Source organism: Athene noctua, chromosome Z (genome assembly GCF_965140245.1).
Source record: "Athene noctua chromosome Z, bAthNoc1.hap1.1, whole genome shotgun sequence".
In the NCBI taxonomy this organism is placed as follows: Eukaryota; Metazoa; Chordata; class Aves; order Strigiformes; family Strigidae; genus Athene; species Athene noctua.
Window position 1 is genome coordinate 88,059,883 of NC_134077.1, and position 27,601 is coordinate 88,087,483.

Here is a 27,601-nt window from a genome sequence, read left to right on the forward strand (position 1 = left end):
TTATTCAGAGGAGGAAAAGGGGGCAAAAGGGGGAGAAGGAAATTTTTTTTTAAGAAGCATTATTTTGCATTCACAAATAGATTTTGTAAGTAGCCCCTTGTTTTTTTCTATTATGTACTCTGGAATGAAACTTCCCCTCCCCCAAATACTAACTACTTCAATAAATTTATATATCTTAAGAATTAACCATATTTCCAACTTCACTAATGAAGACTTGATGCAGTTCATGAGTGGAACAGGCATAGTGTCCTGTCTCCAAACAAATTAAATGCCCCTATGAGAATGTATGGAACGATGAAAATAGTTTTCAGATTACCCCCAAAAACATTTTGCCATATGAACTCCACATATAATCATTAGAAACTGTGAAAGTTTAGTTCATGCTGGATTCAGGAGAAGCTCTTCCACTTTTCCTTTCTTAAAAAAAAAAAAAAAAAAAAAAAAAAAAAAGAACAATTATAATATTTACTAGGATGAGGGCAGGGATGCAATGGAATTTTGTTGAACATTTACTAGTTAAGACTTATTTGCAGGTCACACAGTTCCACAGAGGTCAAAACTGAGTAGGTTGTGCTGTCACAACTCTGTTCTTCAGTGAGTGGTGACCATTTCTTACCAGTGACCAGTAGAAAGCCCTGGTCAAGTTGGAAATGGTGAGCAGGAATCTACTGCTTATATCAGCTTGTGTATAAGTCAGGAGACCTATGGGTTATGTTTGGTAAATCTATAAGAAAAATCCATATTCAAAGTCATAGTGTGTTGATAAACTCATGCAAATCTTCTGGAATTTCAGGAATTTCATGCATAGCTGAATTTGTAGGTGGGATGAATTCTTGTCTGGCACTAATGACACCATTTGCTGTTATCATTTAACTTCCTAATTTGATACCTGTATTCAGTGCACACTAGGAAAACATGCCTGTGCACCACAGAGAGGTTCTCTTCCACCATAATACCTGCATGTTCAGGCAGAAAAAGCCCAAGTTTTGCCTACCTTTAACAGTGCATTGTACTTGTGGTGGTGGTTGCTTTGAAAGTCGCACTTACTTAAGGTTATATATTAGCCATCTAAAACTAAAATTGTCAGCACTAATATCTCATACTGATTTCTCACAGTTCTGTGGTGAGAATATTTTTCTGGCACTTAGTCTTTTTTTTTTTTTTTTTTTAATCCAGCATTCATTTCAGTTTCATCATTGGAATGGAAGGTAGTGCTGTAAAACACATACTTTTTTCTTCTCCTCTTGTTTATATACTTCAGATATTTGAGTTTATACCAGTCACTGATAAACTGTATTCTTGAACCTCTTTCAATATGACTAAATTTCCATCTGTTGCCGACAGCTAGAAAAGTCTTTTCTACCCACAGCACCACCTACCGAGACCCAGTGCCCTCTCTTTTGGAAAGTGCTGTCTCCTAGCAGTCAGTAATCTTGCCACTTCCACCCTCTGCTTGCTAATGATACCAAAGTCCTCTGTAAACAGTTTTCGTGGCTTTTTGTTGCCTTAAATCACAAATAAAAGGATATTAAAATTAAAAAGGAAAAAAGGAACATTCTCAGTAAGAGCATGCAAGGTATTTGTACGGTAGTGTTTGTGATGGATTTATTACAGCATCTCAAAACTGACAAACTATCTTGCAGCTGCGGATTAATTCTCTGTAGTGATGCAAATAATGTGAAAAACATTTAAACGTGCTGGCTGGATAAAGCTAATAATATTGCTTGTATACTTAAAGTTTAAAATACATTTCATTACATAGGAGCCTGATTATCTGGCAGAAATACTTTAAAGACAAGTGGAGAATAATTTGGCTGCTAGCTGGCAGTTCATTCCCACAGAAAGCACTGAAGATTCTCAAATAAAAATACCTTTAAGCTTTACATACAAAGGCTGGCAGGTCTCTGGTGAGCACAGGGGCCAAGTGCAGACTCACTGCTGCAATCAGCGTGGAAATGTTTTTACTTCGCTGTCCTGCAACATGATTCTGCCAGAGTGGAAAAACATACTGGGAATTAAACCTTAATTTATCACTCAACTAATAATTAATTAATAACGTTTCGGGGGGAAGGAGGTCTGTTACGTTTTTTTAACTAAGCTGCAACACAGTTTTGAACCCTCTGTCGTGTTGCAAACAAGCTTTTTGTCTTAGAGGATCACCAGTTTAACAATTAACTCTGTGCTGGGTTAAGTCTTGAAAAGCAACTGTCACAGCTCCAAAATATTAACTTATTACATGCAATGGTACTGCTTCTGAGTATTGTCATAGTTTTTAAGGGCTAGGTAACCTTTTTTGTGTGGTTCCTCAGAACATGAGTAATATGAATTCCCTGTGTCTTCTGAAGTTGCTTCTGGCTTCTTTCTTTGTAGCCCCTTCCTGTATTTCCAGCTGGTGGTTTTAGTCTTCCGTGTATCTTGCTTCCATTCCTAAAGATAATTTTAAAGATAATTTTAAATTTTAATTTAATAATCCAATATACTTGGATATACTTGGATTATTAGGCTAGATATCAGGAAAAAAGAAATTGAGAACTCTAAGTCAGGGAAGAAAGACGGTGGGAAACGGGAGAGAAAAGGGGAAGCCAAAGAAAACTCTTTTTTTTTATTATTTTCTAAGTCAGCTTCCGCTGTGACTCATGCCTCACCAGTCTGGCTGAATTCCTTCGTGTAGGGTCAGTTCAGGCCTAGAGGAAAGAGGTTGTAGAAGAATAAAATAAATGGAAACCCGGTTGATTGCTCTTGGAGCACAAAGCTTGGGATTTCACTGTGCAGCAACGTCCTAACGCAAGTGCACGCTAAAAATATGTTCTTCTCCAAGTTTTGTGGCTTGTTAACCTCTTTGGAGACGCCAGTTCATAAACTGGTTATGTCAGTCCCGTGCAAAGAACATAAGCAGCCTCCATTTCAAAGGCATGTCTTGCAGTCACAAGACTAGAGTCTAGAAAGAGCTGGTCTCCAAGAAAACAGGTGGGCTTTGAGGATTTTCTCTTTCTGAGGGGCGTGAACCATAGCTTTTCCTCTCCACCTGTGCTCTGATGCAGACTTTCTAAAAATGCTGCATTGCAAACCCTCAGTTTAACATTCCTCTCATCCTCTGCAACTTTATTTCACCCTTAACCTTTTTCTTAATGTCTCTTCCCCTCTCCCAACCCTCTCTTCCTGCATCATTTAGTCAGAGCCCAAAGCGTACAGCAGTGTTGGTTTTACTTGGTGTGTTCTGCAGCGTTGTTTAAATAGAACAAAAAACAAAAGCCACTTTGAAAGACGCTGGATATTTGACAAATTGCCTCCTGAGAGTAAGAAGTTTTAAAGAGACTGAAGATAATATAATGAAGATTTGTAAATCTGTATTTCTGGAACAGAGATTGAGATTAGTGTAATAAAATTATGATAAACAAAAATAAAAATTCAGACACAAAAATGAATACAGGACAAATGCTGACATTTATAAAACTGTACTGATTTCCATCGCAGTTTTATGGTGTTACTGTTGAACTGCTTATTTCAACAGGAAATTAAATATATTGTTCTGTCAAATAGAGTATGCTATCAAACGTAGTAAACAGTTGCTTGGGTTTTTACTTAGGTCACAATAATCTCTTCAGAATTCCCTTGTTTTCACATACTCACTATCAGAGTATTGCAGAAGTGATTGCTTCCTGTTTTTCATTTAAATATTAATTTCTGAGGGGTGTGGTTTTGTGAGTTTTAGTTTTCTACTTTCTAGTCAAAGCAAATACTCTTTATTTCTGTTTTAAAGAGATCTGGTGCAAGTTAGGGATTTTGAGAGCAAGCCACTGCTGATTACCCATGGTCTTGGTTAGAGGGGAGTGGGTTGATAGTCCTGGTAAAATGGTAAGTTTGGGACATTTCTCAAGTCCTCTGTTGACATCCATCCTTTCTGAAAAAAAAAAAAAAAATAAATAAAAAGAGAACAGAAGTTATAAATTTTGCCAAAGTAGCTTTTAATATGAAGAACGGGTCACTTATAATGTGTGCAGCTGAAAAAAAAAAAAAAAAAAAGTCCTTTTTATTCCCCAAAAGGCCTCCTGTATTTTCAGTACAGGAATTCCAGTGATGTTAAGCATAAAACCACACAAAATCATAGCAAATCATATGGATTGCTGCATTTCTTGGGTAACATTTGATGGCAATCTCCCTTCAGAACTGTTTAATTTAGACAGTGACAAAACCACGAGAACAGAAATGATGGTGGGGAATTTCCATTTGATTAGACGACCTTTGCTTTCACACCGAGCAGATATGCCCACTGAGAGGCAGTCTTTACCCACGCTCCAGTCTGAATGCTCAGAAGGCTGAAGTTTCTTAAAATCCATTCATGAGGGGTTTTTCTACCTATTCTATGTGGGTTTTCTTTACAGTTAATTCACCTAAGAGGGAATGAAAGTGAATCTTATATTGCAGTCTCTAAAACGTTTTGAATTAATGCTCTGCCTTGAGCCCTCACATCAATATCTGCAATATGCTGCAGATACCAGCAAAAGAAAGTATTAAGTAAACAGGTTTGAAACTGTGGAGGAAAAAAAAAAAAAAGTATTAGCAGAATTTTGGGTTCATTTGTTCTGTGTAGATACTAATGTGTGTAACCTTGGGGTTTTACATTCGCACTCAAGACACAAAACTGTGGTAAAACATAGGAAAATTGTCCCGTTTTTTTATATATTAATTTATACTTTCTGATAAAAAATGGCTGAAGTGACTACTCGCATGAACTGAAAAGCAGAACTTAGTTTTTTCAGTTACATTCACATTGCTTCCAGGTAAGATTCTGAGCTTGGTTGCTGGCTGAGTGGAAATCAGGGAAGCAGAGGAAAATCTGCAGTGAGAGAACTGGGTCTGTGTAGGAAAGTTTCGGCCAAACACAGGCTGTAACACACCTGGGTTTTAATCCATTTGGCTGATTCTGTATTTCCATGCTGTGCGCTTACATGCGATACATAAAAATCAGAGATATGCGTGTTCATAAGGATATGCTAAATTACAGTATGATGCATGTAGTAATACTGCTGTAGGTGCAGTTTGCTCATAGCAAAATTTGTAGGACGAGATATCTTTTATTACACCAGGTAGCACAGTTGGAGAAGCTAGGTAAGTCTCCTAATACACAAACATTTTTAGCGATGAAGAACTGAAGAAGGGGCTCGTGTCCTTCAACTTCTGCATTTTTTTACTGATTAGATGGTTTGCACAGATTGATTACCTCACTGAATGGCTTTGCTTCGCTGTAAATTTTGTCAGTTCCCAGTGACCTGAAGGGGCCATCATGGCAATTGCTGGAAAATTTTAGGAGAACCCTACATGTTGCTGGATACCTTTCCCTGAAATCCCACCCGAGTGGCTGTGCAGTGCAAAAAATGAAGCATGTAAACCTGACCTTAACCAGTGACATTTTAGTCATCAGGCCTTGGAGAGCAAGGATATGCCTGTGTAGTCCTTTCCTGGCAGACATAAGTATACATTTCTCATGCTTCAAGCTGGACTCGGGCCAGCTCTGAACAAAAACTGTTTAGCAGCAGTTAAGAGTTGCTTTGTGTTCTGACTAATGTGGGACTCGGCGTCTCAGCAAAACTTATTTTCTCAAGTACCACACAGCATTAGCCAAACTATGCAGCTTTTGATCTGGAGCTAGCTCATATTCAGCTCGCTTAAAGCATAAGGCAGATGAAATCACATCTGTGTGCAAGATACAATAGAAATTAAAACTGATCTTAGACAACACGGGTAATGGTCGTGCATGGCAGAAAGTCTGTCCTCGCTGTGCCGAGGGGCCCGGGGACACGTGTGTGAGCTGTTTGCAGACACAACCTTTGGAAAATAAGGAACTAAGGAAATTAAGTTGTTCTCTTTGAAATTACAAAATTGAATGTTGCTTTGCTGTCGAGAAGCAAACGCAAGCGAGCTCTTCCACAAACGCAGTATCGAAGAGGCGTGGAATCAATGCAAGTTTGGAGTTCAGAAGATATTTCAGTGATAGTAATTGACTACATAAACATATTAAGAAGAATACAGAAAAGCAAAAGGTGTGGTGATGAGATCATTTCAGTTAATAAATTAATGTGCATAAGCTACTTTATGCACATTTGGCCTTCTAGTGTTGATTAATTTAACACGTGGGAGGGGTCTAGGAGAGTGCTTGCTATTATTAGTATAGACGAGCATAGGAAGTGTTTGAAGCACTCAGTCACAGCAAAAACATCCCTGTTTCTGTAGGAACGAGCAAAATGTTGAGACTAACTATATCTCTAAAAGGAGACAGGTTTGAGGTGTGTGACTCTTAAGACAAACATTCGTTGTGTTTGGCTTGTGTTGCAATAAAAGGAGGATAATACCATGTTCGTAGAAAAAAAAAAAAAAAAAAAAAGAAGCTGCAGAAAAAGTGCTTTTGTTCACAACTTGAAAGTAAACGTGGTGATTAATTGCTTTAGAACTATCAGTTAAGGAGAGAGGGTGTTTGCTTTCTGATGTGTGCGCCCATACCCAAAGCTGTTCTGCTCGCCCTGTTTTCCTTGCGTGTGTGATTGAAGTGTACGCTCTTCAAAGCTGCTTTTCAGAACTCTTGTCTTCTGTGTCGGCCTCTTTGCCTGCAGAACTACCACACATCCGCGAGGAATATTTATCATTTTGGGCCTGCTAGTAATCGTGCAGACTAAACAGCGGCAGAGCTGCAAGAACTTAAGATCTGAAGTTGTTCAGCTCTGTCTTATCAAAATTGGTCTCTGTGCTATGAATGGCAGGAGCATATTCAGTTGTTTAAAATCATCCCAGGAAAAAATTATTAACCCATGCATATTTATTCCTTTCCTTCTGAATGATGTATCCAAGTTATTATTTGAAGAGGGTTCATCATTGCACTACATTATACAGTATATCCTGCAAAATCACAGAAAATTTTCTCTTCTTGAAGCTTGTTTTGTCAGTCAACTAGTGATACATAGAATGGTCTGCATATCAGTTTTACTATCACTAAAAAAAAAAAAAAAAGCATGGTTGTTATATATGACAATCTTTCCCTCCTTTTCTAGAAGGTACAGTAGAAGACATTATTTCTGAGCCTAAAAATTCCATAGCATCTTAACCACCTGTGAAATATTTTCTCGTCTTTTGTGCAGGGAGTGTCATTTGGAAATGATTTTGAAATGTTTCCAGTTACTTTTTTTGGTTTTAGCCTGACACAATGAACAGAAGATGGTTTGTTTTTCTTACAAGGCAGGGTCAGTGGATCATGTAATTAGAATTATTAAATGCTGTATTAATGGATTAAATGTAAGTGGCTGAGGGGGCGGTAGTGCTTCTTCACTACTAAAGCTGGAAGAATTTATAAATAACTAATGTTACAATAAATAAATTAAAATAAACCATTTTGAAGTATTTACACTAAAAAAGGCTGTTGTTTAGCCTTTGGTCATGAGTTTTTTTATCAAAAGGTGTCCTGCAATATCTGGAAGCTATCAGGTTAATCCGAGGAGTTGCTAAGAGCCAGAACAGTGCTGCTGTGGCTGGAAACAAAAAACCAGAACCCCGGGAGCAGAGGTGCTGGGGATGGGGGGGGTGGGGGGCCACTTACTGGGAGAGGCACGCTCATCCCCATCTGGCAGAACGTCCCCACTCAGGACCCACTGCTGAACCCACTGGACACCATCTCCTGTGGCCACACCTCGTTGGCATCGTGGTCAGTGGGAGGGGGTCAGTACTGTCTCATGCAGGGGGTGTTAAGGCTTTACAGGGAAAAAAATACAACAAGAATTGGAGATCGGGAGTCTCGTTCACACTCTGTCTTATAATTAATATCCATCTTATCCCCCCTTCCCTTCAGGGGCGTTATTCCTCCTTGTTGCCACAGTAAGTGGAATCTGTGTCAAGGCCAGAAGTTCGTCTTTTTGATCTTTTGATATTATTTGATAACAAATAAGTGATACTTAAGAAAAGATGAATGATTTTCAACGTATCACATAAAATCTTTGTTTCAGACAAGTGTTTAAAAAAAAAAAAAAAAATTTAGGCTCAAATCTTGCTGGATGTTAACACAGATCTGGTTTCCCTAAGGTTGTCTGGCCTTCCCCATGCAGTTTCTCTCACAGGCAGTGTCCGATCTCTGCAGTCAGGTGGCAACCATAACTACTGATGCCCAGCAGTCTCAAAAGAGTCTTGAAGCTGCTTGCAGCTGATGTAAATAATGATCTCTCTCTCCAGGCAGTCTTATTTGCCCAGCCAGTTGGATTGGCACTTCTGGGGAAGCTACGCAGACCCGTTTTTACCTGCCCGCCCCTGAGGATGAATCCTTGCAAAATAAGGGCCATATGATTTGGGAATGGTTTATGACAGAACTGTACTCTGGAGACTGAATTTTCACTTTAAAATATATTCCTACAACTTGAGGATGTAGAAATAGAACCAAATCACAATTTCAACTTTACTCTGATGCAACTTTTTTTTTTTTTCCCCTCGTTCAGGTGAAGAGCTTGAATGTTCCCTGGTAGCTGTGAGCTGCCTCGTTCAAGGCCATTATGAGGCTTTGAGAAATTCTTGCTGAAGCCATAGGTTCTTGCTCTTTTCCCAGATGCCTTTTTCCCTGAGGGATTTGCAGAACTGATCCAGACTTGTTAGTTTGCCCCACACCTCCTTGCAGTCCAGGCACAGAAAGGCCTTTTTGCTTTAGTCGGGTATACTTTAAACTCAGCTTTTCTGTTTGAATGATGAAGTTTTCCTTTAGTAAGATCTAGTCTGTGTGTTTCCTGCTAGATTTAGGCTAAAACCTGAACTGGATTCTTAGAGTTCTCCAAGTTCTTCTGTTCATTTCTTGCAGCTACTGTAAGTCCTCTTCTTTATCCAGTCATTTCTATCCAGCAAGTCATCTCCTATTTTACTTTCAGACCCTTTGCTGTGTGTGGCCTGTTCTCCTCCTGCACAGCTTACTCGAATACTGTGGGAATAAACTTGCCACTGTGCCCTTAAATCTAGCGTGAGACCTGCCTCAAGTCACCACCTCTACATCATCATCATCATCATCAGGGCAAGGAAACGAAGTATTTCAAGGCAGGAGAAGACTTTAAAAGCAGCTTGGAGTGTATGTATCATCTTCAGAGAAAAGTGCCGGATGCAGAAATGCATTATCAACCTGTCCCAAATCAACATGCAATTTTTGATGGATGACAGAGTCAGTCCCCTGCCTCTGTACTCCCCCCAGCTGCCCCAGGATGTTGGAAGTCCTCCTCTGAGAATGCCTTTGTGTGCCTCATGAAACCAGGAAACTACGAGTCATTTCTTGTCCTGTCTTACCCCATTTGCAACTCCAATCTGATCAATAGATTCCCTGGGAAATGAGTTACTGGTGGCTGCATTTCTCTTTCTGTTCAAGTATGGTAGAGCAGGGGTATTTGGGATATTTTGTCTGTTTTTAGTAAAAGCCCAGGGATGCAGTTTAAAGACCTTTGGACTGAGAGGATCCATACAAAGCGAAGGACCTGAGTCACCAGTCAATCCCAAGACTTTTACACATATCAAATCCTAAAGCTGCTAAAATAACATTAAAACTACTGGAAAGAATCAGCTAGAGCAGTATGTATAAATGAAACAATACAAGGATACTAGTGCATCTTTCCAGTCACAGCATTTGGAAGTTATAACTTGTTTTACCTACAGTAGCTTCAGAACATCTACAGTGCTTAAAATTCAACTGCATGTGGATAGCATGAGTAGATCACTGGTTATTGTCCATGCTTTTGGCATGACAGATTAAATATCTCTTTAATTCCTATGCACAGCTTGAGGATTTTTACAATAAGGACAGTTTTGAAATATCTGAAGTGTTGTGAAATGAAAAAGACTGTCTTACATATCAGGGTTTTTCCCACTCTTTTCATAAACTACATAAAAAATTTTATGTATTGATGGAAGTTATAGCAGGTGAATTTAAAATGCAGAAAGCAAATTGCCTTTCTATTTCTACTCTGAATAAAGGGACAACCATTCTCAACTTAACAAACCAATTTTGATGTTCCATAAACGTGCATCAGAAATTTGAAGTTAATGTGTGATAAGAAGTACAAGTACGATCAAAATGGTGCCCAAAGCATGGAATAAGTTTAAGTGCTTCATTCCCAGGATCTCCTGCTACTAGTTTACCAAATTATCGTTTCAAATTGTGAATAATTAAGACAGAAACATGGAAAAGCAGGTGACAATGACAGTATAGAACTGTGTGCTCAAATTCCTTTAGCATTTGATAGGAGATCCCGACCAAGAAACAGGAATTAGATCTACATAGCCCAACCTTGTGCTTGGCAGTCTAATTTACTAGATAAAATACAGACAGTATTTAGTTGTTGGGTTTTTTTTAAATACAAAACTTTGTCTACTTTACTGTTTTAATACAAGTCCTTTTCATAACACCTAAGAGATCATTTTAAAGAGTTAGATGTGAATCACTTTTTAATTTTAGAAGTTTTGCTCAGTCTGGATATCTGCAAGCCCACTTAATTTAGACAAAGAAGTTAATGTGTTCTGCATTTTTATTATACATGAGAAACTATTACAGAAATCATAATATTCTCTCAGTGCTCACCAGAACTTCTAGTCACTGAACATCAAAATAGCAAAGCAGGCATTACAGAGTAATTTTTCAGATTAGTTTCATATGCAGATGCTCTATTCCAGAGTAAACATCAGTTCATTTTAAAACATTTTTGTGTGAAGACAATTAGAATAACAGTTATTTTAAGAATAATAAGTGACTTTCTCTGCAGTTCATTTTCACGTGTTGGCAAAGCCACAGAGAACAGATTCTGGCTAGATAAGGAAGTTTTTATGTTTGAGTTTGAAAAAGCAGTTCAGTCTGTACCCCTGAACAAAGTCCGTGGCAGCAGGATACTTCTAAATTCTATAAATACTTAAACCACGCCCTGGAACTTATTTTTACAGTACTGTTTGTGTACTCAAAGTTTTACTTAATACCTAATCTATGTTACTGCTTTAGTTTAGTCACAGTTCTAGGATCCTTACCTTTTTGGCATATTGAATGAATTCTTTGCCTGTTTTTAATTTAAGTTATTGCTCAGAGCACTAGCGACCCAGTTCCTTCCCCCACTTGTTTACAGATGAGTTGAGTCCGTACAGAACAGATACATAAACTGTGACTACTAAGAGATTATTTAATGCTATTTAATAATCTATGTCAGCTGGCGTGCTCGTGATGGTTTTATTACAGGCATCTGAAAAAGTCCTGTCTTAAGTGGAATCATCTTAAATCTTTACTGCTTGTTATAGCCTATGCTATTTACTAATTCACATCGATTATTGCAGGTTCAAAAGTCAGTTCTTTCCATTAACACCACAAAATCCAAAGGTTTCTGTTCTATTTTTGTTAGGGAAGGGAACCACCTTCTGCTCTGTGATTATAAAACCCTTTTGCACAGAGAAAGCAGGAGTTAAAGATACCTGTATCACACTAGATAATACCGATCACTGAGCTGATCATTCTCTAAGCCATATTTCAACATTTAGAAGGAATCTGGATCAAAGATTGCCACAACTACTTAAATAAGGCCAACATTTCTTTAGTATCACAGGTTACAAGCAATAGAGGAACTAGGGGACTCACCGGTTAGCCCTTGTTGAAGAATGCTTGGTTTATGTTAAGTAAATTTCTCTTTCTGTATTAAAAGCTTCTGGCAAAACTTGAATTGCTTCACTTAAACATTCTTTTGTATCAGACTTCATCTTAGAATAGCTCTTCCAACCGATAAATGAAGACAGATCCCATAGTCTTGTGAAGATCTTGCTTTCTATACGTAAACCTGTGGGTTTTTTCGTCAGATTCGAGGCAGCATGAACTCTAGGAACTGGTGCTACACGTAACCATTTACCACCACCAGCCTTCTGCTAGAGGTGATATTCCTTAGTGTACCTGCTCTTTTGAGCTCCTTACGCAGCCACTAATTCTGTAAACACAGCTCAGATTACCATTAACAGTTTAACTAGGAGGTCTTTGCTTAACCTAACGCATTTTAACTGAAGAAGGAACGGAAAAGCCCCTCAAGATGATCTCTGGACCATATACAGGGACTAATCTCTAGGCAGAGGTTTGCTACTGAAGCACAGTGAAGCCGGAAGACACTTCTGTAATTACATCTTGGTTATTTCTTTTTTAAGAAGATAAATAAATAGTTATCCTTCACCGTTGGCTAGCCATATAGAGGAGCATGTGAGACCTCTGCTACCATACTTAAAATATTAACCAAGGGTGCACCCTGATTGCATCCTGACCCCAATTTATGGTGAATCTGCCCTACCGTGTGTTGTGATTCCTAGAGGGGGTAAATCTGCAGGCATGCAGGCAGAAGGAGAGCTGCATATTACTCCAGCCAGCATCTAGACTGTGGGGAATGTTTTCATCTTTCTCATCTTCAGGTTATTTCTAGAATAGACTAGAAAAAATAGGATAGTTCCAGTTGGAAGGGACCTACACTGATCATCGAGTCCAACTGTCTGATCACATCAGGGCTGACCAATAGTTAAATTATGTTATTAAGGGCATTGTCCAAATGCCTCTTAAACACTGACAGGCATGGGGCATCGACCATGGGGCACTGACCATTTCTAACTATTTACACAGAGCATCAGGAGTTAACAGATATCTTTCCCTTGCAGCAACTTTGCTTGCCCAACATCCCATATCGCTGATCCCGGACAGAGTTCTAAATTTATCTTAGATGTAATAAATGCTCATGCTGTCCAAATTTGTGTGCACTTATTGCAGGAAACTTACACCTGAACTTTAAGAAAAGCTACATCCAGAAATGAAGTGAAAAGTCGCGTTATTAACAGTTTTTCCCGATACTCCCCCTAAGCATATATAGATCCTACCTGGGAAGCTTCTAGACCCAATTAATCTGTCGTGGCAGATCTGCTGAGGGTCTAATCTGAGCTTCTAGATAGAAAACAATACAAGGCAGATCCTACCATAGAAGGTCAACATCCATCAGAAAAGCTTGTTTTGGACAGCATATTCGGACTGCCCTGAGCTGTGCCTGGGCACTGGAAACTGGAAAAGGCTGTAGATACAATTTTCATGGTTCTAAAAAAAGAGGCTTTTTCCGCTTCTATTTGCATCGTTGTATCAAAACTGCTGTGTTATTGAGGATCTTGCAGTGGGACTCAGGAGGTCTGGCTTGTGTTCTGTAACGAGTGACAACACAGTGTGCATCTTTGTCCCCGATCTAAATGGAGGTGGTAATAGGAGCTGTCTTTGTAGGGTACTATGCCAGATACATTGTTCTGAATCTGTGTATGAAACTAAATGGGTTAGGACCTGCTAAGAGCCTGTTAATCCTTATTTTAACTTATTTAATATATATAAAATATATAAAAATAAAAAAAATATATCAAGTATAACTTCTCAGTGAGTATCACTCAACACATTCTTTATAAGGGACAGCACGACTGGAACAGAGGAGAAACTGTGTTAGAGGAGATGTGCAGCTGGGTGCTTGTGTCAGGCTTGTTGTGGGGAGGCTGCGAGCTACCCCAGCCTTTGCCCAACAGCTAACATCTCTGCACGGCCAGCTGCGAGCTGCTGTGCCACGCTCCCACCCTGGGTCCTGCACCCCCAGAGCACCGGCCGCCTCGCCTGGAGAAGCAAAAAAATGTCCCCGAGCCTAAAAATGGGAAGCGAAGAGGGCAGGGACTGTACCCAGCATGAAACCAACTGCCATCCTGCTCAGCTGGGGGAAGGGAATGAGGAACATATGGTTGCTGGTGTCTAATCACTACTTAAAATGGTTGCCAGTTCTGCTGCTGCTTAATAAAGTGTAAACATCTTTACACAAAAGCGCCATGGGTCACTGTTGTAAATACACCATCAGTATTTGAAGTGATTTTATTTTAGTCAGCCATTTGCCTTTTCTTAAAGTGCCCGTTTACAGTGATGTATAATCAACATACTTCAAGCAAATAGTTCACAAACACAAAAATATCCCTAAAATACACAATGCGTCCAAATTATACAGCAAGACTTTGGAGCTGCTGTTCATGAGGTACTTATTTTTTAATATATACGTTCACTGACTTAACTGAAGCCAGAAATAAAGCTAAACCCACATGTATTGTCTTTTCTGGTGTCTGTTATAAAGCACCCCTCTCTGAATTATGGCAATTTCTGAAACAATTTAGTGACCTGGGAAGTCATTTAGCATTCAGGTAAATTCACAAAGGAACTTTAACTGCTTATTTTAGCATCATTAATAGAGAATAAATATGAAATGAAAAGTTACTTATTGAACTTTTCTTCTGACCCAGTTAAACACCATGTTTTTGAATCTTCTAAATTACATAACCTTTTCCTATGTACTCTGAAACATGCTGTGTGTTGTATTGTTACTTTTTCCAGGAAGACTGACTTAGAATTTTTGCTTTTTCCATAAGGGTCTGCAATTTTTCATATATCCTTTCTTGGTATTTTTGTCCGTGGCATTCAATATCAGAACACAAAACACAAGAACACTTGGTTTAGATCAGTGCTGTCCTGACCCACCAAACAGTTACAAAACTGTGATTCATATGCACTATTACTAAGCAGTGTCCTTGGTTCAATAAGGGAACCCCTTTTTTTACCCATATAAAGTAAATTCAAAGCAGAAGAGAGCAATTTGGTGAGGACATGCAAGTTTTAATGTGTTTATTTTCCTGTGTTATCGTTCATTGCAATTAAGTCCCAACAAAAGGAGCACTGCTGTAAATTATGCCTTTGATACTATTCCTCTTTTGAGGTTGGGTTGGTATAATGAGAGAGAGCATGTGGTTGGGCTTTTTGTTTTATTTTTTAATAGAAATGCATGTAAACAAGCTCTATAAAGGAGACAATCTTTTCCTACAAGGGACAGAGAAATAAATTTTGAATTATTAAAAAAAATTATAAAAAGAGAAAAAATATTTAGTGTGAAAATAAATTACATGATCCCTGTTAGGATGCATTTCTGTAAGGCATATGTGAAGACATTTCTGTCAAGAAGAAGCCAATGTCTAAAGCTTCATGGGTTCGTACTGTGAAGCAGCAATTTACAGAAATTACAAAAATGTGACATTAGTATCCTGACGTGTTCTTCACTGTCACACTCCAAAGTCTTCACGAGGAGTCAGCCGCTCGGTCTGCGGGTTCCTCGCGGTGGGGAAGGATCTTTTTCTCGGCTACAGGAGGCAGGGGTGCTTCCCGCTTGGATGAGAAAGTGAAACTGTTTAGGGCAGATGTGGCAGACGCCAGCTCTGCGCACTCTCCCAGAGCTGAACGTGTGCAGTTCTGCAGCGTGATGCTTTTGTATCTGCTTGCGTTAGCCTTCTCCACAGCTTTTCCTCTAGAGCATGGCAAGGCGTTCCCTTTCTTTTTAATTCGCCCAGCACAACATGCTGCCTTTTCAGCACTTCTTGCAATAGCAAAAGATCACTCTCAGATTTATTCTCCTCCTGTGAAAACATTTTTGCAATTCTTAAAATTATAAATCAAGGGGGTTTTATAGTTTACCGCTTTATTATTTTATTTTTACCCTTTATTTTACTTATTGCTTAGGGTTTTTAACGTAACATTTGCAATATCAGTGTTGACCGTTCCTGTTTTCTTCTATTTTTGAAGGAGTTGGGTAGCTAATATCCCATCAGCTACTACACTTATGTCTTTGTAAAATAAATTTTTCAGTATTTATCGCATTGTCAGGCTGAAAAATTGGGACAGAATCTTAAGACATACTGGTTCAAGTTGAAGGGAATATGGTAAATCAGTTACCTGTGGATTTCAATAGAAAAACATCCCTGTTCTCCTCATTGGGTGTTATGTATTCTCTGACCAGGAATAGATTATGTCATATGGTTTGCCACAAAATGCAACGAAAAAAAATCTTATTAAGTCAAAAGAAAAGGAATGTTCTTCCATCAAAGTATTCCAAATTCATCAGTTTCACTGCATTTCTCTGGAAAGGTTCTGAAGGGATGCCACAATGTTGACCATTTTAATACAGTGCTTTCCAAATATGTTAAAAACTGTTGGTGGAAGATAAGAGGCAGTCTGAAATCCAGAAGTAATTGGAAGTGCTGGTATTTTGGATGTCCCTTTGGAATCATTGGCCTTTATCACTCTTGAAATGTTAAATGCAGAGAAACCAAGGTTTCTCAGTAAAGTTCACGAACATGTGCACTGCCCGTTTTACAGTGGGTACCACTGCAAACGTGTGTAGTTCCTTGTGTATTTGGGCTGGGCTGGAGGTAACCTTCCCCACAGCAGCCCTCGTAGCGCTGGGCTTTGTATTTTTATCTATTTAGAAGAGGGTTCGTGACACACCGATGTCCTGGCTACTGCTGGTCAGTGCTCACACAGCATCAAGGCTGTCCCTCCAACCTCCAACCCCACAACCAAAGGGGTGGGCAGGAGTTTGGGGCCTCTGATACCAACTAACCGAAGGGATATTCCACACTGTATGATGTCGTGGACAGCAAAAATGAATCTAAGCGAAAGGAGGATATTTAGGTTTCCTCAAAGGTACTCGCAGCTTTACCCACAGGTAAATTTTTCCATGCATAATCATGGATTTGATCATACAGTGATCAAATAGTATACTGTAAATGTATGCTATAAATAATATCTGAATTTTGTGCATATACTAATTGTCTAAAAACTGATTCAGTCCACTCTGGTCTGATGTATACAGTTAAGGGCATTACTCTTATCACAGAATCACAGAATGAGCTTGGAAGGGACCCCTGCAGCTCATCTTCTCCAACCCCCTTGCTCAAACAGGGCTACCCAGAGACAGTTGCCCAAGACTATGTCTGGATGATTTTTTAGTATCTCCAAAGATGAAGACTCCACAGTCTCTCTGGGCAACTTGTGCCAGTGCTCACTCACCCTCACGGTAAAAAGTTTCCTGATGTTCGGAGGGAACTGCCTGTGTTTCCGAGTGTGCCCGTTGCCTCTGGTCCTGCCACTGGGCGCTGCTGAAACCACCCCCTGGCTCCACCCTCTGTGCACCCTCCTTGCAGGTATTTATACACATTAATAAGATTCCCCTGAGCCTTCTCTTCTCCAGGATGAACAGTCCCAGCTCTCTCAGCCTTTCCTCACAGGAGAAATTCTCCATCCCTTACTCATCTTCACGGCCCTTTGCTGGACTCACTCCAGTCTGTCCATATCTCTCTTCTACTGTAAAGCCCAGAACTAGACAGACGACTCCAGCTGTGACCTCACCAGTGCTGGGCAGAGGGGAAGGATCATCTCCCTCAACTTGTTGGCAACTCTCCTCCTAATGCAGCCCGGGATGCCATCAGCCAAGGGCACATTGCTGGTTGCTGTTCAACTTGGTGTCCAGCAGGACCCCCGGGGCCTTTCTGGCCAAGCTGCTGGGCAGCCACCAGCACGTATTGGCACATGGGGTTACTCCTTCTCAGGTGCAGGACTTTGCACTTCCCCTTGTTGACCTTCGTGACCTCCCTCTCAGACAGTTTCTCCAGCCTGTCTGGGCCCTTCTGGATGGCAGCACGACCCTCTGGTGTATCAGCCATTCCTCCCAGTTCGGTGTCATCTGCAAATGTGCTGAGGGTACACTCTGCCCCATCATCCAGGTCATTGATGAAGAAGTTAAGCAGGCCTGGACCCAGTATTGACTCCTGTGGTACACCACTAGTCGCTGGCCTCCAACTAGACTTTGCACCACTTACCACCACTCTCTGAACATGGCCCTTAGGACAGTTTTCAACCCACCTCACTGTCTGCTTATTCAGCCCATAAATCAACAGCTCATCTATGAGGATCTTATGGGAGATAGTGTCATAGGCCTTCCTGAAGCCCAGGTAGACAATATCTACTGGTCTCCCCTCATCTACCAAGCCAGTCACTTCGACATAGAGGTTTATCGTGTTGGTCAAGGATGACTTCCCCTTGGTGAAGCCACACTAACTACTCCTTGGTGATTTGCTCATCCTTAATGTGCCTGCAAATAATTTCCAGAAGTAGATGCTCCATCACCTTCCCACAGATGGAGGGGAGGCTGATCAGCCTGTAGTTGCCTGGGTCCCCCTTCTTGCTCTCTTAAAGATGCAGTTGATGTTTTCTTTCCTCCAGTATTTGGGCACTTTTAGTCACTGTGATTGGTCAAAGATTACCAAGAGTGGTCTCGCAGTGACATCTGCCAGCTCCCTCAGCAATTGTGGGTGCATCCCATCAAGCTCCATGGTCCAGTTTGCTGGACCAGTATTCTCACACCTGATCCTTTTCCACCAGGGGTACATCTTTCTTGTTCCAACCTTACTCCCTGGTCTCTGGGAGCTGGGATTCCTGAAGGCTGGTCTTGCTAAAAAAGACATTCAGTACTTCCACCTTTTGGTTCAAAGCAGAGATAAGGTTCCCTTCCATCTGTCACGTGCTGTAGCCTTATTTTAAAGTCCATCATATGGTAGCATTTCAGAATTTACCATGGCAAGTTGTAATTACTGCTACTCTCTATTTCACTTATTTCTTCTTCGTACATACTTCTTCTGATTTAGGTTTCAGCCAACCTGCTCTTCAGTTAGCTGTTGTTGACCTGATTGGTATGGGATTCCTTCAGTCTTCTGGTCTTTCCTTTTTCTCTCTTACACAAAATTTGAAAGGCAACTCTCACTTAGACTCATTTTTTCCTTTGCAAATTTCGCTAATAAGGCCGAGTTTAGCTCTGCTAATTCTGAACTTAGATTTTAAGAAATTCTTTCATCATTAGAAAGTTGATTGACTTCCTCACATCATCTATGATTGGCATCAATGAATACGCCGTGTACATATGGCTGGTCACAATAGATGACATTAATGAATGTAGCATGTACATTTGGTTTTGTTGACAATAGTGCAATCTCCTTGTGTGGAATTTTTGTCTAATTTTTTTTTTTGTTATATAAGTGAAGAGAGAATAATGTAAAAATTTGCAGTGAGGCAAGAGAAGTAAATACATTGCGACTCCAAACAAACATTAACATCTTCACATTTTCAGAGAAGATAGTGATGTTAAAGGTCATCACTGGGATAAAGACAAGATGGTGATAGAGTTAGTAGCATGGAGTGAAACTTATGGCTACTGAGGCAGAAGGAGAACCCAAAGGATGGGTGCATTGATAGGTTGGAACAGAAAGGTCCCCATTCCTAACTTTGAAAATGCTGATATGATACCCTGCAGGTCTCACAACAAGTGCTTTTAACAAATCCTTCACTTCAGGGTGCCACTATGTGACTGGAAAATAATATATTAAAAGGAATGTATAGTTAAAAAAAAAAAAAAATCTTGGCAACTGCAGGCCCATTAATTCAGTCTCAGAAGCATGTAAGAGTTTGGAAAAAAAATCCGTCAAAAGACATAGTGATAAATGAAGCGGAGAATAAGGATTCTGTGTGTTTATACTTAGATCGTGCCAGACTAGTCTCATAGTTTTCTTTGATGAGATAAATGCGGTAAAATACTTGATATGTCACATAATTTGTAAAATAATAATGGAGGAGGATTAGTTCAAGAACTCATATGTGGGAAGAGGCAGATGAATGGGAAAAGACAGCTACGAGAGAGTGGTATTTCACTGGTCCTAAAGGACTAGTTTGTGGAACAGAAAATAATGTGCCTGGGCAAAATGCACTGATGACAGAAAGTAGAGAAGCACTGACACTAATTAGGGGTTGTGGGGTAGGACATAGATGCAAATAGCTTTGAAGACTAAAGTGTGAAACGCGGGGATATTTCCTAGAACAAGGTGAAAAGGCATAACGTCTAGACTACCAGCAAAACTTTAACTCTGTGATCAGAGGTAGTCAGTTGGAAATGAGAGAAAAAAAATTGCGTACCAGATGATCGCCGAGGTAATAACATATGACAGAGGAAGTATTTACGTGGTGTACAGGGAGATAAGAGAACTGTTGAGTGAGAGTCTTGTGAGACCTCTGCAGCTCTTCTCCATCCAGCCCTGAGTACATGTTTTCGTGAAGGACAGAATCAAAGTGTCACCAGTATAAAAAAGATGATGAAATCAGTGTGCAAACTGCAAAGGCTTTTGTGCAAGGACAGGCTTTCACATGTGTGAGTATACGTTTCACAATGCAGTAGATAGGATTACTTGGAGAAACTAGATAAATTGATTCAGACAGACGCTCTGTTCATGGAGCTAAACTGCTTTTGCTGTCCAGCCCAACTCTGGCATCTCCACAGAGTACTGCGTTGTGCAGTGATCGGCTTATTTAACCTTGAAAAATGCAGCCTGGGGAAGAATACTGCTGCTTTCCGTGAATTCATGACAGTGCAAACCCCAAGGAGGAGGAAATCCTGTTTATCCCAAGAGACTTCCAACAGAATTAAAAACAGATATAAATTGACCATGAATAAGTGCAGGCTGGAAACTAAGAGGCAGCTTTTAACTCGCTCTGGGGTCCCAGACACCAGAAGGAGACAGACCTGCTGGAGCGGGGCCAGAGGAGGCCACGGAGATGCTGGGGGGGCTGGAGCCCCCCTGTGAGGACAGGCTGGGAGAGTTGGGGGTTCAGCTGGAGGAGAGAAGGCTCCGGGGAGACCTTAGAGCGGCCCCCCAGGGCTGAAAGGGGCTGCAGGAAAGGGGGGGACACTCTGGATCAGGGGGTGTGGGGATAGGATGAGGGGGAATGGCTTTAACCTGAAAGAGGGGAGATTTAGGTTAGATAGAAGGAAGAAATTCTTCCCTGTGAGGGGGGTGAGGCCCTGGCACAGGTTGCCCAGAGCAGCTGTGGCTGCCCCCTCCCTGGAAGGGTTCAAGGCCAGGTTGGACGGGGCTTTGGGCAACCTGGGCTGGTGGAAGGTGGCCCTGCCCGGGGCAGGGGGGTGGGACTAGATGATCTTTAAGGTCCCTTCCAACCCAAACCAGTCTGTGGTTGTATGATTCTACAATGTTCTGAGATAGCCTACTGCTTGAAAACAGCAGTGCAAAACTACTCTTCTTCATACAGGAATGCACAATTTTGTATATCATCTAGTTTTATTAATTTATCATTTGGTGTTGATGACTTAGGTTCAATACCCAGGTGCTAATTTCTTTCAAGTAATTGCTAGGTAATTGTCTTAAAGTTACAAAGGAATTGCAGTACCCTTTGATTAATTAACTGAGTACATGACTGTCAGATGGGAACCTTCCCAACGATCTTTTTTCTCTTTAACACAAGTGCATCAATTTATCATCTTTTATTTTTTAACTTTTATTTTTTCATTTTGCCAAGAGGAACCTTGTGAGTGATATGCTATCATTGTCATTTTGAATGTGGCACGGAACTATCATGCACAAATTAGTAAAAACAGCAGCCTGCTATTTGAGTCACTTGTTATCCCTTAGTTAAATCTTTTTGGGTCAAGACTGATCACCTTGACAAGTACCAGGAAGAATCATTATGTTATAATCTCCGTGTAGAACCAAATGGCAGGTTACAAAGATTGTTTGAAAAGGAGTATTTAATACGGTCTCTATAAAAAGAGCTCTGAACAATTGGTATCAGAAGGAACTCATCCAATATATAATTTTTAATGTTCCAAGAGGGAACAACTTGTTCCAATATATGGTACATGTTTTGCTTATTAAAGTAATAGGTTCATTCTTACGAGATTGCCCACTACAGTTGAAAACTAAGAAAAGTACATGAGGCAGTTAGGTCTAAAAACCAATTTATCTGAAAAGTGCTTTTTTCCTATGTTTCCCTGTCCTCCTCAGATATTACGGAGGAGAGATCTGTTCAGTGGTCTGTGCTCCATGTATATTTCTGCTAAATGGTGGTGCATTGCATTTTGAGCTCTAAGTGCCAAAGTAGCCAGCGTTGGTCAGAACAGTGTGGCTAAACTACAGTCTCTTCTCCCAACACTTCAAAATGTAGTCTGCCGTTTGTTTTTTGTGTTATAAATCAATTCTTATTGTATCTTCTGCTCAAGATGCAACAGTTATATGAAAATAATGTATAAAAGTTGCTTTACCTCTTTTAGCCCTTTAGCCTTTTTTTTTTTTTTTTTTTTTTCCCCAGAACACTGTAATGCCACTCATTGCAGTGAATTCTTAGCTGAGTGATTACTTCAGCCATATTGCTGTTTTACTTCAACAAAGGGCAGTATCCATGAAGGGTATGCATTTTTAGCAAATATTTGGACTCTTCGCATTGTCGTGGTTGGAAAACTGTTGACATAGTGAGATACTTCTCTTTTTTAATATACAAAAAAATATTTTTCTTGAAACAGAGGAAAAGGCTAGAAATTATAGCTTCTTTGTTCACAGATGCAAAACGCTTTCAAGCCAACATTCAGTCCGGAAGGTGCTAAAAACACGTTTCCAAGACTGGATCAGTCTGCTTTTGTGTTTTCATCCCTTCTTTGTCTCTGTCCTTGACATACACACAAGCCTTCAGAGAACAAAAGGTGGTAAAGCCTCTCCACCCAGATGTGTGTTGTATTTTGCTTGTTGTAAGTAGAAACATTTGCTCAGGTTTCAGAAGCACTGCTGGTACTGTTTGAGCTAGCTGGTGCTACAGAGTTGTTTACACAAACAATGCTTGTGTTTATCCCTAATGGAAGGCAGCTATTGCACACATTCAATTGTGTTTAACCCACTCCAGACAATGCATTTGTTTTAGCAGTGTCAGAATTTGGCAAATAGCAGTCTATATTAGGTTGTGCGTTAACCTGTTAATAACTGAGTAGTTGAGTGGCAATGGTTAGATTCCAGTTCCCAGTGGAAGACTGATAAACCCCACATAAAATACTAAAAGTACACTTTTTCCTTTGGATAATGAAATACATCTCATAATTGCTTTTAGTCCAGTTGTTGTCCAGTTGATCGTTCTTATTCTTCCATTTCATGATAACATTGTCTGTCAATATACAGACTCTGCCTTTATAAGGGTATTTTATATTAAGAGTTGTCCAATACCACGCATGTATTTTTGTCCTAAATAAAATGTCCAGGTGCATGCCAAATCACTTGGAATACTTTAACTTCCTTCCCCACCCCATCTCCTGATTTTATATACATAAAATCAGTCTGCACAGTCCATGAATTGCTATTACTAACAAGTCGATGGGCTGTTGGTCAAAATAGTAGTATTCCTTGTGAAGGAAAGGAAAAATCATAGGTTACTGCAGGTGTTCTGTAGGTAAATCGAGCCTTTCTTTATGTGAACACTTCAATTCTTTAATGAAGTCTGCTCGTAGAACTATTTCATCAGTAAAGAAATTCACAGAAGACAGAGCTAAGAGTTTGAGTTTTAAATGCAATTGTCTAGCAGCATTCATTGCAGTCAGAGTTGGAACACCTTTGTTCCTTAGACAATGCGTTGGCTCCTTATCCAGCCAACGTTTAGTCCTCTCACCTTTGGCATGTTTGTGGAAAAAAACTTACGTCTGCCTTGTGACTGTGAAATCCGGGTCTGCTCTTAGGCAACAGAAGAAGTGCTCACTCCCTTTTGTGCAGTGTTGTTAACTTATGTGTAGAATATTGCTGCATGTCTGACAGTCTGAAGACAGTAAATGCCCCTTGAGTTTGTTTCCTTGATAAAATTTCTGGCCTAACTGAAATCAGAAGATAATGTCTCTTTTTATTTTGTGGAGGAAAATCTCCACCCCCAGTTACAGAACTGATGTCTAATGTTGCTTGGCAATCAGTCTGGAGAACACTATTAAACAGCATTAAGTCTCTCTATAGTCTTTTCAGATACGGATGTAATGGACACTAGATTGTCTGCAAAATGTTTAAAGCTAGTTCTGTGGCTGACTGTGTTAAAGGGCCACTTCTTTTGGGTAAATATGAAATATCCAACGTATGTCTGCTGAGTCTCTGGAACGGTAACTGAGTGTATATTTTGTACTTCCAAATGGAAGATATTTTTTTTCTCATTACTATTATTATTAAATTAATTTTGTTTAATTCCAATATGAATGTATTCATTTTTTCCCCGCAGATTTCATTTCTGGCCTCTGCTTACATGAGCCAACATCTCTCAGAGGAAAGCTGCTCTGCCCTTGCATCTGTTACCCATTACCTTTACCTCTGCCAGTTCAGCTGGATGCTCATTCAGGTCAGTTTCTTAGTCTTTTTCACACCTTCCCCAAAAGCTCTGTAAAAATAACTGATACTTAGACTGTGTTTCTATTATATCGTAATATATATATCTCTACAATCCAATGCTATTAGAGAGGGAAAACATGAGATGGTCTTTATTAAACCTAGAGTGTCACAGCTCCATGGGTAAATATTTGAACCCTGTAAAGACTTTTTCCATGAATATCCATTACATTGGTGGAAGAATTTCCACATCTCACTTCATCCTGTAGAACTTACTGTCTCAAAACACTGAAGAACTATTTTTATTACAGTTAATAGCATTTCTAAGCATCTTTTATTTGGTCTCTTGATACAATCTCTTACATGTGAAATTAAATGTAAACTACACTGTAATTTTTGGAGTCAATAGTATGACTAAAAGGCATTAGACTGAAGTCAACAGACTTGTATAATATGATAAACATACCTTCATAAGTTTGCATTAAAATACGGAGTGTATACATTCATAAATATTGCCAGAATTTTCACAGAATCATAGAATCACTTAGGCTGGAAAAGACCTTTAAGATCGTCAAGTCCAACCCTTAACTTCACACTGCCAAGCCCACCACTAAACCTTGTCCCTAAGTGACACATCAACACGTCTTTAAAATACCTCCAGGGCTGGTGACTCCACCATTCCCTTGGGCAGCCTGTTTCAGTGCTTGACAACCCTTTTGGTGACGACGTTTTTACTAATATCCAGTTTAAACCTTTCCTGGTGCAACTTGAGGCCATTTCCTCTTGTCCTATTGCTTGCTACTTGGGAGAAGAGACCGACCCCCAGCTCTCTGCACCCTCCTTTCAGGGAGCTGTAGAGGGCCAGGAGGTCTCCCCTCAGCCTCCTCTTCTTCAGACTAAACGCCCCCAGTTCCCTCAGCTGCTCCTCACAAGACTTGTGCTCTAGAACCTTCACTGTAGCAGGAACCCCCTTATTTACAGGACGAGGCTGTGAGACAAGACACACACCAATATGGTTAACAGTCAAGCTCCAACATTTATTAGAAAAACAAGTCCTTATGTATTCTTGTGACAGCAAATCCGTGTGTTGCTCTGGCACACGCTCATTTCAAAAACTCGTTCCTCTCAGCACTTTCAACAAGCGCTACTAAGCATGCACAACCGGTAGAGAAATTTCTGCTTTGTTATTCTACAGATTCTCTTCTTACCCGTTTCTTCCCTAATGAGCACGAATTATCTCGATTTTAGCCGTCGTTAATCTAGACACCGTTAATCTTCTAACACAAGTGCATCATTAATTTAGACATCATTAATCTTCTAACTTGAATGCTGATGACACTTGTACATCGTCAGTGACGCAGACAGTTCGCGACCTGGCATACGCACCCACACTTCACCAGCTTTTTTGACACATTATAGAACAGGAAACGGTGTAAAAAACAATTGAACTAATGTGGGAGACCATGAACAATCAAATCTGCTATGGAAAATTACCAGTTGTAAGTTAGTCAAAATAACAAGCTGCGAGGTTATTTGAAAAATACATTACCATGCCCTTGTCTAGGAATGTATATTTAGCACTGATGCGTGAATTATGCCATTTATTTGTCAGTTATTTTAATAGGATTTGTCCATAGCACATTTATTATAGCATACAGCTTTATATATGCAGTCCATACGTTACCGTGCAAATCCTCCAATATGCAGGTTATTAGACCAAACCAAGGATTGCAGATTAGGCTATATCTAAATACAGCTTTCTCTCCCAGTGACATTCATGTAGGATCTGGCATTTTCCTGGGACTATGTTATGCTAACTTTTATTGAGAACCGTGGCAGGCTCTCTAACAGCTCCACTGTGCTCGTTGGTTTTAGCAAGCTACAAGGAGATGGTCTGTCATGTACACTGCTGCTGAAACTGCTCATAAAAATGGAGCAAGAGATCTAAGCTGCTCTGTCTCTAGCAATACTAATAGTCTTTTAATCCTTGACGCTTTTCCTAAATTTGTACCATTAGAAAGATTAAATATTCTCTCCAGTGGATGTTATTTTCTACCGTCTCATTACAGAAATTTTTCTGCTATGCTCCTTCACCTATCTTGCCTTATGATTTTCTCTTAGGTTAACTAACCTAAATTATTTTGTGAGCTGTAAATTATATTCTTCTTCACAGCTGCTGATTTACTTCATTCCTAAGTCGCTACAGATCTCCTGAACATTTATTATTTTGAACAGACAAAGTAATACTTTTAAGTTGCCATTTTATTGTGATATTTCATGCTTTGACTGCTTGGTGTTTAATAGTGTTTTGTCTTCCCATCCTATGTGTATTACATTATATTAAGTCACAAAAGGATTCCTGTTTTGAATGCTCGCTCTTCCACGGGTGAATCGCTTATCATGACAAAAAATTGTCTGAATGTTAACAGTTGGTTATTTTTATGGCTGTAGTTGAAATCCATTGTTAATTTTTGCTGGAGCAGAGTTTGACCAGGTCCTAAGAACTTGCATGTCCCATTCAATTTAGTGGAGCCTCAGGCTTGTGTTAGTCATGAAGGGTCTTCATGCAAACATGAGGGCACAGAGGAGCCTAAGAGGGAATCCTTTATAGCCTGCTGAGTGATGAACTAACAGGAGCCACCCAGAGTAAAACTCAGAGTGAAGGGAATTTCCCCTTTTTATACGTGTAGGTCTTCAGCTGTGTATAATTCTTGAAGTTTTAAAGACCCAGACCAAAAGGAAAGAAATAATCTGAAACATTGATCAACCAAGCACTCGGCTACAATTTACTCCTCTTGATTGAGAATAGGTCCTGAATTTGTATTTCATATTGCAGAGTGAGGAAACAATGCCAGGGTATTAAAGGAGTCCTGGAGACACGTCTGTGCTTAAATTGGTCCCCATGGCAATATTAGCCAAGCTTGTGGATCCAAGAGAAAACCAGACTGATTTGGGACGTCTAGATGCTACCGCTAAATCTAAACGGCAGATTTAAATGCCTGGGAAATGAATCTTCATCTTTCTCAGCATGGTATACTTAATACACGTGACTTGATTTGGAAGGCAGAATTAATATGGTATTTGTACTTACATGAGACTTAAATACTTCTGTCTGGGAAACGGCAAAATTCTGCGAACAGATTCTGTATCACTCATGCAGTCACTGTGCCCTCTGTGAGGCTGCACAGCCTATGTGCATATGCTTGATCACTGATGCATTTTACACAAATCTGCTAGTGTCAGTCATCATCACTGCAAACAGAAGTGGGTGAACGTGATAATCACGGGCAAGCAGCGTGCAGATATGTGGAACTGAAACATCCAGAAAATCCAGACAATTTTAAGTGATCAAAAGGTGCTGTAACAACATTTCCAGGCGACAAAAGTCTATAGGAAAACAGATTGAACAGTACATTTGGACCTGTAGAGATTCAATTCTGCAGTCTAGATCAAAGATCTTGACTTTCTAACTCTAGAACAACTTTACCTTTTTGTCCTAATCTTTCCAACTTCTGCATATTGCTAGGTA

At 39.9% G+C, this 27,601-nt stretch overlaps 1 protein-coding gene across 8 annotated transcripts in view; it reads left to right on the forward strand.

Moving 5' to 3' along the window:
- ADGRV1 (adhesion G protein-coupled receptor V1) overlaps positions 1–27,601 on the forward strand; it is a 308,947-nt gene that overhangs the window by 192,095 nt on the left and 89,251 nt on the right. For 7 of the 8 annotated variants that reach the window (XM_074932928.1, XM_074932934.1, XM_074932933.1 and 4 more), the window contains one exon: positions 23,969–24,085. In XM_074932928.1, coding sequence (XP_074789029.1) covers positions 23,969–24,085 — 117 coding nt within the window. Of the gene's footprint in view, positions 1–8,891; positions 9,247–23,968; positions 24,086–27,601 lie in introns of those variants that run through there. The other variant, XM_074932935.1, reaches the window with a different exon arrangement.